The sequence below is a fragment of the Rousettus aegyptiacus genome, unplaced genomic scaffold (assembly GCF_014176215.1).
Source record: "Rousettus aegyptiacus isolate mRouAeg1 unplaced genomic scaffold, mRouAeg1.p scaffold_m13_p_7, whole genome shotgun sequence".
Lineage (NCBI taxonomy): Eukaryota > Metazoa > Chordata > Mammalia > Chiroptera > Pteropodidae > Rousettus > Rousettus aegyptiacus.
Window position 1 is genome coordinate 88,975,522 of NW_023416310.1, and position 17,151 is coordinate 88,992,672.

Sequence of the window (17,151 nt, forward strand, 5' to 3'; positions counted from 1 at the left end):
CCGCCCCACCCCTGGCAAAATAAGCTCTCACCTCAAAATTCCCCAACCAGAAAAGTCACCCTTCTGAGCTCTTACTTGGTCTAGGGCCCCTCTGGGGAGGAATATTTATTCGTTGTTCTCGAACTCTTTGATCCCTCTGAGGCCTCTGTGGTGGAATCTGAGATTCAGGTTTAGACTCCAGACGAGGCTAAAAAATTTATAAGTTAACTTTTGTGTGAAAACAAAGCAAGTTTACTTTTTTTCTTGTGAAGTTCCCACATTCTCTAAACCTCTATGAAACCCCATTACACAAAATACAAGTAAATCTGCCTTTATATACAAGCTCGATTAGAAACTTACCTGTGAAGCGGGTACTTTAACAACATGAGGTGGTATCCCAGTAACTGGAACGGCTCCACTGGGCGGAAGGTTCTTACTGGTCACAGATGCCCAGGAAAATGTCTGAGGCAACAACACCAACACCAGATGATTACACCATATATCGAAACAACTTAAAAGCTATTGGCTCTTGATTTCTTATACGTAATATACGCATCACGTTTTCATAGGCAAGATGGAATTTACAAATATCTTGATATTCCCTCTGCCCTATTTACAAATTTAGTACTAAAATTATTTAGAATTATCATGATACAAACATGGCCCAATTTCACCAACTTGAGAATGATCTTTAACATCTTTTCAATCCATATCAAAATCACCAAATCCTATTATTTAACACTTAATTATCTTCTCTCCATCTCAACTACCATGACCCTAACCCAAAATATCATCATCTCTCTCCAGGAGTATTATTATAACCAGCTAACTGGTCATCCATTTTCAATCTGGCCAACCTACTTTTCTACCTGCAAGCTAAAGTCATCTCACCGCTTCTCTCCTACTCACCTACTGGCTAAAGGAGACCAAACCAAGAACCCTATCCATTTTACAGATAGTTCCCATACCTAAAATACTACCACCACACAGACATTGAATTAACTGTTAAAAATGCATAAATGATGTTATGTAAGAACACTGACCGCATAAATATAACCGTAAAACATGTTCCTTCTGAGTAACGAATGTAAAGGTTCTGTGGGTTCAGTGAACACCATCGCACTGTGACTCAGGAGTAACTGAAAAGCTTAAGTATTTGAAATTAGGTATTCTAATTTCGACTAATACTGTAAAGTCATCCTCAATTAAGTTTCACAGAAAAAGGCTGGAAAAGTCTGTTGTGCCATGTAATTTTTTAAAAGATACATTACCACTTTTTGTTATAACAAGCATGTAATTTGAAAGATGAAATATTAAAAAGATGATGGGTTGTTGATATGGTGGTAAAAATAAGAAAGCACCTGAAATTTTTAGTCTAAAAAGTACTCATGTTTCCTTAGAGAGGAAAAAAGTTATTTTTGTTTTTATAAAGCAATATGTAATATAAGCAATATCCGAGGCATGGCTCAACATGTAAGAAATTTCTCTGAACCACCAAATATGTAAATGCACCTACAAAGGAAAACCAAATAATAATAAAGAAGGGAGAGTTTTAAAAATAAACTAGAAATAGAATAAAAACAAAGGCGTGTTCCATACCCTCAGGTCTTCCTGCGCTGTCTGAGCTGCGTCCGTAGGTGCTGGGGAAGAACTCTTCTGAGCATCTTCAGGAGCAGTTTCTTCCAATACTGGTTCGGGCTTTTCCTCTTGGATTTCAGATATTGGTTCTTGCTCAGATTCCGGTTCAGGATCGGGCTCTGGTTCAGCAACAGGTTCCTCTAAATGTTCTTCCAAGTCATTGCTTTCACAGGAAAATTTGAAAAAAATCATTCTGCCTCCATTGATTTAGCAAGTAACTCCCAAGTATTTATTAACTAGAGACCTGAACCCAAAAAAGGTCTTAGAAATACATCTCCGTATTAACAGTTTTGAGAAAAATACTCAATGAGCAAATCGTTAACTGTCAGACTAGCTAAATTCTCGTCAGTACATGCATCAAAATGGATTAAAATGAACCAAACCACTGTTTCTCAGAATCCCCAAACTATTACAATTTACACATCACACATCACAAAACTGTGACAGGCTATGGCTGGAGAGGGGAAAGGATAGACGAGTTGTTCTCTGGGTACAGTTCCAGTTTTGCAAAATGAAAAGTTCTAGAGAAGTATTATACAACCACATGCATACAGTTAACACTACTATACAGCACAGTTAAAAATGGTTAAGACGACAAATTTTGTTATGTGTTTTTTAGCATGAAAAACTCATAATAAATAAAAACAAAGAATTTAAAAAAAAAGACAATAGTTACGATTCAGAATAGTTCTTTACACTTTCACATAATCAGTTTGTTAAAGCTGCAGGGGTTTTCCCCCATGAAATTCTAGTTTAGTAGGTTTGTGGTGTGACAATAAATCATTTTCAACAAGCACCCCAGGTAAGTACTGAGGTAATTCATCACTACACCTGGAGAAAAATTTCAAAACATCCTTTAAGCACTGAATATGAATGTTACTGCTATCATATGGCAACAAGTAAATCCTGTATAAATTTCTATTCCTAGCAAACACTTCTGTTCCACTGCAGATTAAAAAAAAAAAAAAAAACCCTAAGATAGTCACACATTTATTGTCTGAGTTAATGAAATTCTTTACTGCTACTAAGCTCATGTCTGAATTTCTATTAATTTATGTCTGATCTCTAAATAAGTCCTTACCACCCAGAAAAAACTAAACCAAAAAGCAACTGGTGGATACTATTTAAACAGTCCTCTTAGTGCAATCTTTATTGAACACATTACAGATTTTGTTGGTTCGAAGATACAAAAAGCAAAACCTTTCTTCTGAGAAATTATCATTATTCTCTGAGATAATACCTGAGATTACATGACTGTCCTCCAACAAAGAGAAAGACTGGACAATCCAAATTCTCATGCAGCTCTGGACAGATAAAGGTTTCCTTACCTGACAGTCTGATCATAGAAAGTCCCAGGATCATCAGGTACCACCTCAGGTGTCTGCTGTCTTTCTTCAGGTTCTTCTACTTCTTCCTCAGATTCTGAGATAAGAAATTTAAAGTAATTTATGTTTATTACTTGATCACAAATACACTCAATTTCACGATGTTCATAATAAAAAAGGCAATAAGAGAAAAGCAGATATATATACAAATGTAAATAAGGCAATTCTGTAAAATAATGGCATAGGCTTTAATAACAGAATTAAAGTAATTATAGTGTTTGTGTTAAAAACATGGAATCTGAAGTCACATTGCCAGTAAATCTAACAGAGGCTCTATATAGCAGTGCCCTAATTAAATGGGAACGATAGTACCAAAAGTACTTATTTATAAGGCTGCTAGATTACAAAATAAATATAAAACACTTAGAGTCTTCTCAGCCATATAGAAATTGTCTTGAGACAATTCGCCATGGGTATCTTGTGTTTCTATACATTTTACAATTGGGAAAATAGCTACCTTTTGTTGCAGACTATCTTTTAAGAACATTTCCACAGCAAACAACCTTAGAAAATAATGTTTGCCTCCAGAGCCAAGAGGAGGCTTGTTTACTGCCCATTATAAGATCTGGGTTCCCTAAACTTAGGGTTCCACTCTTGTAATACACCCTACTGCAGTGCAGGTATCATATGGACTTCTTCATGTTGTATGGAAACAGTGGCAAAACTGTTTCTATAGCTGCTGCGAAAATAACCTGTCTACTTCTGACCTAGAAGTTGTCTTCTACCAAAATCCATGAAGTAGGCTAACCTGTTAGCTTCAAGTAGGTTTAAAACTCAGACCCTTCATGTCTTGATAATTAGAAGTTATTAATAAAGAACATAAAGTATAATGAAAACATTCAAGAAACCCATATTCTCTTCAGGACAACTGATGCCATCGAAAATTTAAACAAGTAACTTACCCTCCTGAGGCTCAGTGACAAAACCACCAAAGACCTCATCTTGATATCTGAAGATATCATTGTGAACGTAGAATTTGTTTGCAACAGAACCCTGCAATGCCAACAAAAAGTTTTCACTTATTCAGCAGACTTTTAAAAACCGCATCACCCTGTACCAGTGGTTCTCAACTGAGGGCAAGTGTTTCCACAGAAGCCACTTGCAATACCGGGAGGCACGACTGACAATTACTGAGCACAGGGCAGGTATACTGCTAAACATCTTTCAATGCACAGAACTGCTAGCCACAACAAAGACTTATTATTCAGCCCAAAATATTAACAGCACCAAGACTGAAAATCCCCGCTCCACATTATGCCTGGTAAAATAAAAACTACACTCAAATATATGGCTTGCTTTAAATACCACTACATGGATATTCAAAAACTGATAAAGCTTAAAGTATGTAAGATGCCATAGCCCATGCCTCAAATAATTTCTAAAACAATAAATACATTATTACCAACTGCAGCAGATATTTAAAATTCCCTAAATATGTATACAATCCTACTGACACAAGCACTCAAGGGTGATACATAGCTGAAAAGGTTTGCCTATACCAGATAAGACACATTTGAGTCTAGATCCAACTATGTTGATTACTAAGTTATTCAACTTCTAAGGCTGTTTCCTCATCTGTAAAAAGGGATACCAACATATACCTTAGAGCTTTAAGTATCCAATACGATAGTTTATGTGACAATGCAATATACTAAGGATATATTTTCCTCTGAAGTAAAATAAAGGAATTATAAGTAAACTTACAATTGGCGATCATATCCCACATGATTCCTTGCATATTTAAAAGTCCATCAACAGTTTTATTCTGCAGATAATCTAAACCTTCCTCTAAAATCTTGACTAAAATGATCTCATAATATTTTATATTCGAACATTAAAATGATAGGGTTTTAGATTCACTATCCTAAATAGAAAACTTATTTTAAGGGTGATTAGAGAAAACATTTAATCAGCAAGTCCTTACTGAGCCACTTGCACATGCTTACGTAGATAGGCTACCTGCCGAGGCCCAGCCTGGACCAGCCTGGAAGACTGGTACTAATGAAATTACTCAATGTAAATCTGTGGTCTTTTCATGATAAGCATAATAACTAAAAGAAGCCAAGGCTCCTTAAGAAAATGGTTGATTCAAGAACTGGGGCTGGGGCCGGGACAGGGACAGTGCCTAAAAGTTATAAAGATGAACTTAAAATTACCAAGTTCTCCACCAAAAACAAACAAACAAAAAACACTAGGGGGTTCATACCATCTCTGGGACATTTTGGACATCAATATAAAGTTAGCAATGGACTAAATCCATTAAATGAACAAAGACTCCATGAATGATTAATAGACAGAAGAAGAGGCAGAGTTCTCTATAACAGAACAACTAATAAATATAGAACAATAGAATCAGATAATCACCATTTGTAACCATCAGAGTAGCAGTTGGTTCCAGCAAGAATCATCAATGAATGCAAAAACTAGTACTTAAGTTTGATGACAAATACAATATTCACATTGTTCTCAAAGAGTCACCCACAATTACTTACTTATGAGAAAAGCAGAAATACTAATTTTATGGTGATGACACCTGTTGTCCACTGAACATCACAGCAACTAAATGATCAAAGTTAACACCACAAAAAACTAGGCTGAGTGACATCAATAGCCTCCATAATGTGAGGCAGCAAAAGACACATGTATAGCCTACATCTAATCACAAGTATCAGACACTTCACTGAAGCATTCATACATTAACTTGATCGTGCTTTTCAAAAAATGCCATAAAAAACACAAGGTTAAAGAATTTGCAATTAAAGGAGACTAAGGAAACATGATAGCTATATACAACGTGTAATACTGGACTGAATCTTGGACAGGGCGGGGGGATTACTATAAAGGACATTATGGGACAACAACTGTAATTTAAATATCCACAATAGATTGATAATTGTATTGCACCGATATTTCTTGAATTTGATAACTGTACTATGGTTATGGAAGAGATTTCCTTATTCTTAGGAAATGCTCGGTTAAAGATCTAAGGATGAATAGGCACGATACCTCCAACTTATTTCAAATGGTTTGGATTTTAAAATGGTAAGTAAATACCTGAAAGTAATATAATAATGTATGTTACCAATATTTTAACAAAATCTTTAAAAATAAAATGTAAATAGAAAAAATTATAAAAGAATTATAAACATGTAAAAAAGTGCTGACAGTGGCTCTAAGTAAGGAGTCTACAGGAGTTACTGTGCCGTTATTACAACTTTCTGTAAGTTTGAAATTTCAAAATGAATAGTTTTTAAAAAGAGAAGCACAACCTTTCACTGTATTTTTTCATACCTCAGGAGCAAGCACAAATGTCTGCATGAACCTCCTCAGAGCCTGGTTGTTATTAGAGAGCAACCCCATCACCTGGACCACCACACCGTCATTCAGCGTGGCATGAGCATCAACATGGCGAATCTTAGTATGGCAATTGGTGAAGTTTTGTGACATCACTTTCCTATGGATTTCCTAAGGAATCGAAGCAAGAGTTAATGCCTTAAAACTCCTACAATCTGACAAAAAAAAAAAAAAAAAAAAAAAAAAACTTTCTAACATAAAACGTAAAAGAATTTACATATTTAAATTACAAGCTACACAGATACTACTTCTAATTTGTCTTTATGCAGTATACTCCCATTGACTATGCCTAAGCCTTTTAAAATATTGTCCTTAATTAACATATCTAAAAAATGCTTACAACAGATGATTCCCCAGGCTGAAACAAAACAAAAATTTTAACTTCAGAATATCATACAAAATGAGCAAATTCAACAGTGTAAGTTTTTCAATGACTATATTAATAGTCACTGAATACCTAAATTTCTAAAAAGTTGAGAAATTTGATCTTTATTATCAGTGAATCTATTAAGCATGTATCCATCTCAATTTTATGGGTTATTTTCTAACTGCCTAACAGCCCCTAAAGCTTGGTATGCTTACCTTCTGTCCATAGACCGCATCTGCTGGCTTTCCATTTGAATCCAATCCCCCATGGACATAAGAAGAGTTCTTTCCATAAAATCTGTAAAACAGAAAGATAATTTACTTGCCATCTTCAAGTATCCTAAGACCAAGTATTTATTTTTCATGTTTGGTACCTAACTGTCTCACTGGTAAATTCTTGGAGGCAGGATAGTGTTTTCTTTTCCATCTTTGTAGGCAGTCATAGATTTATCCCCTACATGTTGGTCAACACTTGCTGAATGGGAATGGATTTGGTGAATGAGGCAGAACACTTATTTTTTAAAGTCACAAGCTCCAGCTTTCAGGGTAGGATAATCAAGTTGGGAAGGATCCTGTAGTTCATGTCAGGAAGGCCACTTAAAACAGAAGTTCGTTTTCACTAAGGAAGAAATCAGGCAGTTTTTATATAGATAAATACATCTACACTCTGCAGAGTTGGAGAGTCCTTTTATATCTAAGAATGCATATAAGGAGTTCCCATTAAAAACCCAGTAGCTTGTGCAAGTGGGTGTTGGCAGTTTTTAATAATTTTGTTGGTGCAATCAAGAGCTATAGACTTTAATTCCCATGGCTTTAATTTTATTCTAGGCTCAATTGCTTTGTTTTCATTACAATACTACATACTGCATCAGAAAAGCCACATACTCACATATCCACCTACTCAAAAGAAATGCCCCAACCCAGGGATAACCACACTATAAGGATTTCTTGATATCTTTACTCTAGATAAAAGTTTTTCACAAATAAGCACATATGAGCCATTCTACAACCTGATTCTGCATCCCCCTTCCCCTACCAAAAGGAGAAAGATGTGTGCCAACAAGAACCCCACATCTACTTTTTAATTGTGAAAGTTATTAAAAAGTTGTACATCAGGAAGTAAAATCAGTTCACTAAGCCACTTTTATTATTTCTAAGATGTACCTCAGAAATGAAATTTGAAAAAAAGGATGTCTTAAAATTAGTATCGACAAGAAATATATGAATGCACTTGGTTAGTTTCATCAGAAATGAAATTTGAAAAAAAGGATGTCTTAAAATTAGTATCGACAAGAAATATATGAATGCACTTGGTTAGTTTCAACTCCTACTCTTTTTTAAAATGAAATTTATCTAACTTGTAAGGATACAGAATAATATTTTGACATAAAACAAAAGAAAATGTTTGGAGACTTTTTCCATCACTTTATAGTCATATGAATACCAGCAAATTTTTAATCCCTTAGCATCTTTATCTGCAAAATGAAGTTAACTTTTCTACAATGTCTTACTAAAAGGTTTTGGAAAAGAACAAGAGGAAAAGGTGAAAGTGTTTTGGAAACTGTAAAGCCTTAAAAAAAAAAAATCAAGAGATATTTTCCATTTCTCAGTTTATAATGGAACCCTCACACACTGCTGGTGGGAATGTAAATTGGTACAGCCACTATGAAAAACCCTCAAAAAATTAAGAATAGACCTACCATATGACCCAGCAATCTCTCTTCTGGGTACCTACTTGACAAATTTGAAAACACTTATTCATAAAGATATATGTACTCCTAATGTTCATTACAGCATTATTCACAATAGCCAAGACAAAGAAACAATCTAAGTGTGTGTATGTGTATACACATATACATACGCATATGTATATACACATAAGTGTATATATACATACCATATTTTCTATATCCAATCATTTTATATACCACACACATACAAAACCAGAATACCCTATGTCATAAAAAAGATGAAATATTTCCATTTGTGACAACATAGATAAATCTTAAGAGTATCATGCTAAGTAAAAGTCAGATGGAGAAGAACAAGAACCATATTTCACACATATGTGGGATATAAAACAAAGCAATAAACTCATAAAGACAAACAGAATGCTGGTTATCACAGAGGGATGGGGAGGACAAAGAGGGTAAAGGAGGTCAAATATATGGTAACAGAAGACTAGACTTTGGGTGGTAAGGACACAATGGCGTATATAGCGTGTTATATGATTATATATAGGTCTTGTATTATAAAGCTGTACACCTGAAGTTTATATATTGTTAAATAATGTTAACCAATCAATTTAATTTTTAAAACTCGAATATAGCAAAAAAGAATTTTTAATTTTCTTTTGCACCTAATAATCATGTGCTATTCCATAGCCAAGCTAGTCAAAGTATAGAGGAAAAATAGTTCCGGTCCAGCAAATGCACATTTTGGACTTTCTAAGAATTGTAGCAAGTCCACATTAAGTAGACTTAAGAGTTTTATATAATGCAGCACTGTCTGTAAGAGGAAATAATGGAAGCAACTCATTACAGGATTAAAGTGTGCTACATCTCTGTAAAATAAAAACTCTATGGATACTAAAATTAATTTGATACATGTTACTCATGTAAGAACGCCAGATTATTTTTTTAAAAAAAGCTAAAGCAGTATATTAAAATGTTTGCATAGACATAGCATGGTTTTACTTCCACATTTATTTCATTTTTTAATGTTTCATTTCCACTAAAAAAGAATTTTTTTTAAGCACAATATAAAAGTATATTAATACGATTCAACAGAAACAGCAAAAAAACAAAAACAAAAACCATGAATAAGATACTTTTATATTTTCAGGCATTACTTTTCTGATACGTTTTGATAACAGTCTAATTTTTTAATATTGGTATATCCTACTTTAAATTATTTAATTTTAATAGCCACAATTTATTGGTACTTCTACAAAGCAATATTATGTAACAACCCTACAAGATGGACAATGAATAAAACAATCTCAAGGATAAATAGCAACATACTAAAAAACAGCATTAGATGATGCATGGAGAAAAATGTTTTACCTGTGTAGCATGTCTGGGGCCTGGTTCAACAGTGTGTAATATTGTCTAACAAATTCCCGCCCGACCAGCAGGGGACTAGGCTTCTCCATAACCATTGCTTTGGTCAATTCAACCTGGAAAAGGAAAAGAAATATGTTCAACCACAAAGATCAAGTACAAGGGGGGAAATAGCAGGAGAGAAGAGACTTACTTAGCTAAGAGCAACTCAAATAAGACAAGATTACTTCAGCAATTCTCAGTTTTAAAAAGGAATGAGATTCTAAACATTCAAATTTATTAAAATCAGATAAATATTTGGGGGGGATCACTATGAAGAATTTAATTCATGATTACCAATATCCAATTGTCTTAAACTGAATATAAGAACCTCATAGGTACATATATCCATCATGCATCCTATCATAATTCCCCTAAGTTATCAAACCCAATTAATAGTATTTCAGTTGTAAGATTACAAACATATTCCTATTTATGGCATTATGTGACTCAATGATGATAAAATCAAAAATAAATATAGCTTAGACATACAGGCACATACCATCACATTTTTAGTAAAACTAAGTCTGGGAAATATTTAGCATCTTTAAAAAAAGACACCATAAAAACTAAAAGTTCAAATGTTTAATTTATTCTAGAATGGGACCAAAAATAATCTAAAAATATAGGCAAAAGTTAACAAAATGTATTTATTCAACAAAATAATCCCTACCACCTCAAAATTCTGATTTAAAGTTAGTGCCTTTAAGTGTTAAGAAAGGCACCTGACACATAGTTAAGTCCTTAAATATTGTCAACTATTTAAGAAAAAACTGCGGGGAGGTGAGGAATGACGTGTACAGCCATGCCACCCCAAACAAGCCCGATCCTGTCTGACCTCGGAAGCTAAGTAGGGTCCGGCCCAGTCAGTACTTGGATGGGAGACCACTTAAGAAGACCGGGTGCTGTAGGCGTAAAAATAAATAAAAATAAAAATAAAGGATTGTAAGGTGACAAGGTCCTTGCAATCTCTGAGGTCAACCAAGGGTTGCTTCGTCTAAAAAAAAAAAAAAGATAAAAAGAAAAAAAAATGACATGAGATAATCCCAATTTTTCATTTGAGGAAATAAAATCATCTTGAATTTAAAGGCAAAGAGAGAGATATGTACAGATTAATTACAGTATAAAAATGACAAATTTTATTTGTTTTCTTAAAGGTTAAAATGGATTCAGTTGGTCAATTTCTACACAAGGAATCTGTAGAGATACGTTTATCCTCTTCTAGTACATTTCTGCATCATTCTTGAATACCTATGTCATTTACTACGTATTTCACCAAAATCTAAGAAATTAGTTGAAGAACGATTTAATTTCCCCCCAAATAACAGCCACTACGGTCTAGAGCTTCCCAGTCACACCGGAAAGTAATTTTCCTGCAGGCATGGTTATGAGGATATCAGCAACAAGAATTTGAATCCTACGTCTTAAACTAAAATACTTTAAGTAGACTAACCTGAGGCAGAATGAGAAATATTTTTTCCCTTGGCTGTTGGTCTAGAAAAAGGATAATTTCAGATGTTCTTACTGATCCTAGATTCTTCGGAACTTAAAAATTATGACTGGACATTAGCAAATCTTAACGGTCCTCTGGCCTATGGTTTCTGAGTTTTAAAATATTCCATTAATTCACTTAAACCAATACAACAAACTTTTTTATATATTAGAGTTCCATATAAATTTTCTAGAAATACTAAAAAGCTGCTAGGTTAGGGAAAGAACAGTTCTTCAACTCAAGAACTAAAAAAGTTGGCCACTTAGAAATCCTAAAAAGAGGGAAAGATAGCAAACAGTTTACCAGTTCTAAAGTGAACCATCACAATCAAACAAAAAACATGACAAACTTGGAAACTGAGCGCTCTATTTTAAAATACTAGATGGGTATTTCAGATGCAAGAAAAGGGAACTCCCAATTTTAACCAATTCTCTCACTGGGAAAAATTCTCCAACACCATTCATATTAGCTGTGCTCCTAGGCTAGTAACTTAATCTCTGCGACCCTCAGTTCATTCATCTATAAAATTAAAATCATAATTATAAGTGTCCGATAGACAGCAACAACTGAATGTTAGCAGTTATTAATATTATAGCTATTAACTACACCCCTTTCTGTCACCCAGAAGACTAATCCTTTACGTATTTTGCTAGTAAAATAAAAATATAATTAATTCCTGCGAGAAAAAGAATTTTTGTAGAGTATCTGGGACTACAGAAGCCCAAGCATGTAAAACTTTACCTTTTAGAAAACACCAGGTTGACGACTGTATGACTATAGTGGTCCCCAAATAATCTACCTAGGAAGACTTGCCTATGTACTCACAGACTAACTGTCCAGTCAAACTCTAAAACCAAATCAAGTGCACAGCTTAATATCTCAAGTTTTAAAACATGCATCATGGAGCTACAGTTGTTTTAGGTTATGTTTACTCTGTTAGGTATTAAAAATTTCTGCTCTCTTTAAAAAAATTAGGCACTAAGTTTTACCTTTCTGCTAAAAGCTGCTAAATAATTTATTCCATTCTTTTGCTAGGAATATAAATTTGCTGAACTGAAATTAATATTCTAAACAACCTTTATTCATTGTAGTCATCAGGAATATTTCACTTGGGAAAAGTTACCATAAAATATCAAACTACTTAACTCACTTCATTTCTTTTTATTTATCCCACTTTATTCCGAACACTAGCAACCTAAAATCTGAGAACACTGACCACTCCTGTTTCTCTTTTTCTTTTTTTTGAAGGGAGATATTATATTCCGGAAAATAGTCCATACAAAAATTACATTAAAAATACAAGGTGCACATACACACTAATAAGGTATAAAAAGTATTCACTGTTGCACTATCTGTGTTATGAACAATTTTATTTTATATAATGCAGTATAGTGGATATAATATAGAACACCATCTACCTATTAAAAAGATTTAAGACTCACAGACCTCTGCATTGCTCAAATGTCCTGAGATGAACATATATTACTTTCAAAATAAAAATAAAAAAAAAAATTTAAAAACGCAATAAAGAGTACCAATGTCCAATAACCAGTGGCAAGTTACCTTACATACTTTAGCTCTCTTGAAACTGAATGACTTTTAAAATCTCTTTAGATTTATAACACCCTAAATTTACTCTTCGTGATTTCTAATTGGTACAAGTGGAGTACTTTAACAGATCTGAGGATCACAGAACATCTCTGTATTTACCAGCAGCAGGTGTGGACGGCCCAATGTCAACTTTTCATGGGGCAGAAGTTTTCTGTACGGTTACTTCCTGCCAACTCTGAGGACACATGTCAAAAGAGCTAAGATTCTCCTAAAAAATTATTTAAAATTTTCACCTTTAAATTTGTCTTAAAATAAGATATCCACTGACTTTGTTTTTTAAAGGATTTTATCAGACTATTTTCTGATGAAGTTTTCCAATTATAGAAAGGAATTCACTTTTAACTTATGATACTATAATTTTTCCAACGGTATCATTTTATATTGGCTTTAGGATCCTGACTTAAAGCAAACGATGAAGGCATGATTAAGGTAGTTTACAGTACAGAAAAAAGTTTGAAGCAATAGTTGATTATTAGTTACCTACAAGGTTACCTACAAGGATTGAAGAACGTAATTTTTATACTCTCCCTACCTAATCTGAAAAGCAGTATCATCGATAAGTATTCTAAAAAAAAACCAACACATGGAAATGTTGACGACAGCTCAGATTAACACAATCTGATTTATTTTTGGATTGACCTTGATTTATGAAACATTCCCTTAACTTTCAAAATGTCCACGTAATCCCAAATTACTAGACTGCATGGCAACTACTAAAGAATTTCCCCAATAATTTTCCTAAAGTTCACAGAGAAATATTAAAGGTGCTTCCTTTAACTGACTCCAAAGAGCTATGAACATTTTCCAACAGTCGGGAAGCACAATGATTGAGCATAATCCAACCAAATACTTTTAATATTAGTGCCTACTCTAACAAAATCAAAATAGAAAAATGCCTTAATCTTGTGTTCTATAAATGCCAGGTTTAATTTTCTTGATTAAGAAAAAATGCAGCATCATAAAAAATTAGTATCCAGAATGTATACAGAACTCCTATATAAATCACTAAAATAAAAAATAACGCAAGAGAAAAATAGGCAAAGGAAACGGAAGCAATTCTCATTAAATGGGCAAGAAAAGATAAACTAATCAGTAAAATGCGAATTAAACCTACGGCTTCTCAGAGTAGATTCCCCCAAAGTATGAAAATAGACAACACCAAACACTGGCAAAAAAGCAGGGAAAAGAGAACCTGCAAAAACTGCTGAAGGGTGTGTCGAATGGTACCACCACGGTGGAGAACTATTTTTGCAGTTATCTTTTAAAATCAAAAAAGATTCTATTGAATCTAGCAATTCTCTTCTAGATATATATACACAAGAGAAACTCACCTATCTGCACAAGTATAAAGAGAACTTAACTGCCACCCTATTTCTAAAATATAAGACTGGTAATAATGTAAATGTCTGTCAAATGAGAAATGGATTAAGTTGTGGTTTACTCACATCATGGAAACCTCTATACCTAAGATAATCACATGGGACGTTTATAAGATTGAAGAGTGGTACTATTAATAATTATGCCAGGTTTACTGGAGGGAATCAGGGCTGATTACTGGAAAACCAAAACATAAAGTCACCCTATTTATAGAAGTGATAAAGTCAGCATAAAGAGATCTTAAAAACAATGTTAAAATGAAAAGTCAGTTGCCGAATATGTACTCTATGACAGCCTTTAAACGTTTAGAAGTCTTTTTAGTATACACAAAATAAGATATTGTTCAGACATATATTTTTATATCCAGATTTAAATTATTTTTTTAAAGAATCTAGATATAAAAATTAACAAGTCCATGGAACAGACTAAAGAAATACACCCACATATAAATGGACAATTGATTTTCAACAGAAGTGCAGAGAACGCCATAGAAAATGGATACTCTTTCTCTAACAAATGGTGCTGGAACAATTGCATATCCACATATAGAAAAAAAGAACCTTAATTCATGGCTCAAGTTGTAGTAAAATTTAACTCAAAATGGTTTTAGGTAAAATCTAAAACAATAAAACTTCTAGAGAAAATGTGCATGACCTTGAGTTAAGAAAAGATTATGGCTGCGACACCAAAAACATGACCTATAAAGAAAACAGATCGAAAATATGGACTCTACCAAAATTAAAATCTTCTGCTCTGCAAAAGACAATAAAAGAATGAAATGGCAAACCAGACTGGGAATATTTACAAAGCATAAATCTGATAGAAAACTTGTATACAGAAAATGTATAAGAACTCTCAAAATTGGATAACAACCTCATAAAATGAGTAAAAAGAGACATTTCACTGAAATTATTCGAATGTCAAATAAGCACATGAAAAATACTAAGCATTAGTAATTATGGAAATGCAAATTAAAACCACAGTGAGGTGCCACTACACACCTCACAGAATGACTAAAATTTAAAGGCTGACTATACAATGTCGGTCAGGATATCGAAGAAATGGCACCTCGAACATTGCTTGTGGGAATGTAAAGTGGTGCGACTATTCTGAAAAGGTTAAGTAGTTTCCTAAGCAGCTTTATTTGTAATAGTCAAAAGCCAGAAAGAAACCAAATGTCCATCAGCAGGTGAATGAGTAAACACAGTATGGTATATTTACAGAATAGTACTACTCAGAAATTTTAAAAATACACATTGTATGATTTCATTTATATAAAAATTCTACAAAATACATGTTTAGTGACAGAAAACATCAGAAGAGCTTTCTGAGGGCAGAAGAGGTAGGGGCGTGGATGGATAAGAAATGCAAAGGGGCGCCAGAAAACTTCGCAGGGGTAGGGGGTGATGGCTATGTTCACTATCTTGATTATAGTGGTTTCATGAGTATAAACAATGCCAAAAATTATCACATTTTACACTTGAAATATCTCCAATTTATGTCAATTATACTTCAATAAAGCCTTTTTTTTTTTTTTTCCCTAAATTTAACCCACCTATAGAATAACCTACAAAGATGAAAGGTCTCAGGGAAAGGAGAGAGGTGGGAACTGTTCGGGAAAAAAAGAAGTCAAACATAAAAGAGTAATGCAAAACGTGAACTGTCAATTCTGAGTATGAGGATAGTTAAGTGGTCTTTTTAGTTAAGTAGGTAGAAAAATGAGTATATACTGTTATACTGTTTTTGCGAGGTTGTTATATATTCAAACATTTGAAATTTGAATGTTATTAAACAAAAATATTTTCCAAGAACCAGAAAAATTTTAATACAGAAGCCAGTGTCTCTGCTCAGAGCAAGAGCAGGTTCACCACCACGGGATCTACTACTGCTCGATCTATCTTCCACACTCTTCACAGTTACCACCTGTCGTCTCCCTTCGAAAGTCTTCCTGACAGTCCTTGGAGCCATGGTTGATTCTAGGGCAGGACGCAAAATAAAAGATGAGCCTGAAGCACCCGATAAAGAAAATGCTTTAAAAAAAAAAAAAAAAAAAAAGGCTCAAGGGAACATGAACATCAAAAGGACACAAGAGCCAAAACTGGAACAATCTAAGCAATAAAAGCAAAAAAGTAAAAGTTAGTTTAGGGTACAACAGCCCAAATAAACTATCGACAGTCCAAATTTATATAAAATAAATGACTAAATTAAAAAAAAAAAATCAATGGATAAGAAAATAAAGTCTTAATAAAAAATAAATGGGGGAGAAGACAACTCTTCCTTACAGAAGAATGTCAAATAATCCAGAAGAAATGTGGGATTGAATCACCATTAGAACCACAATAGCTACAGGTCAGATCCACTAATATATTAAAATTAAGGGGAAAAATTTTAGAGAAAGAGTATTTGCATAGCTTCAAAGTATCTTCTCCAAAATATTTAGTAATATGTCCATAAATTCAGATTCTCCTCCCTCTTAGTAAACTACCTTCTAATGAAGAGAATATGCAAAGGGGAAGAAAACTAACCTGGTAGAAACCACCTTAATTATCAAGGTTAAATTCAATCAGTAATGATATTATGTATCCCCTGATATAAGGCTGTCACTTTTTGTATTCTTTACCCAATTCCATAATTTCAGTCAACTGTTAACACTAGACACGCTCAAATTAAGATCTAAAGTGTCAGGATCCTCAAAGACAAAGGAAAGACAAAAACTGTCACAGACCAGAGAAGAGAGCCTGAGACAGGAAGATTAAACGCAATGTGGTATCTTGGATGGGATCCAGGACAGAAGGAGGACATCAGTGGAAAAAGGAAGGAAATCCCAATGAGGTTAATTGTTTAGTTA

The 17,151-nt window shown here is 33.8% G+C and overlaps 1 protein-coding gene and 1 pseudogene across 4 annotated transcripts in view; one reads left to right on the top strand and one right to left on the bottom strand.

Annotated features, from left to right (window-relative positions):
* G3BP1 (G3BP stress granule assembly factor 1) overlaps nt 1-17,151 on the bottom strand; it is a 32,133-nt gene that overhangs the window by 10,634 nt on the left and 4,348 nt on the right. For 3 of the 4 annotated variants that reach the window (XM_016164381.2, XM_016164386.2, XM_016164382.2), the window contains 8 exons: nt 9,788-9,900; nt 6,939-7,020; nt 6,294-6,467; nt 3,905-3,995; nt 2,946-3,039; nt 1,579-1,780; nt 340-441; nt 76-187 (listed from right to left, as the gene is read on the bottom strand). In XM_016164381.2, coding sequence (XP_016019867.1) covers nt 76-187; nt 340-441; nt 1,579-1,780; nt 2,946-3,039; nt 3,905-3,995; nt 6,294-6,467; nt 6,939-7,020; nt 9,788-9,882 — 952 coding nt within the window. In that variant the 5' untranslated portion in view covers nt 9,883-9,900. Of the gene's footprint in view, nt 1-75; nt 188-339; nt 442-1,578; nt 1,781-2,945; nt 3,040-3,904; nt 3,996-6,293; nt 6,468-6,938; nt 7,021-7,101; nt 7,342-9,787; nt 9,901-17,151 lie in introns of those variants that run through there. The other variant, XM_016164385.2, reaches the window with a different exon arrangement.
* LOC118605637 lies at nt 10,619-10,737 on the top strand (annotated as a pseudogene).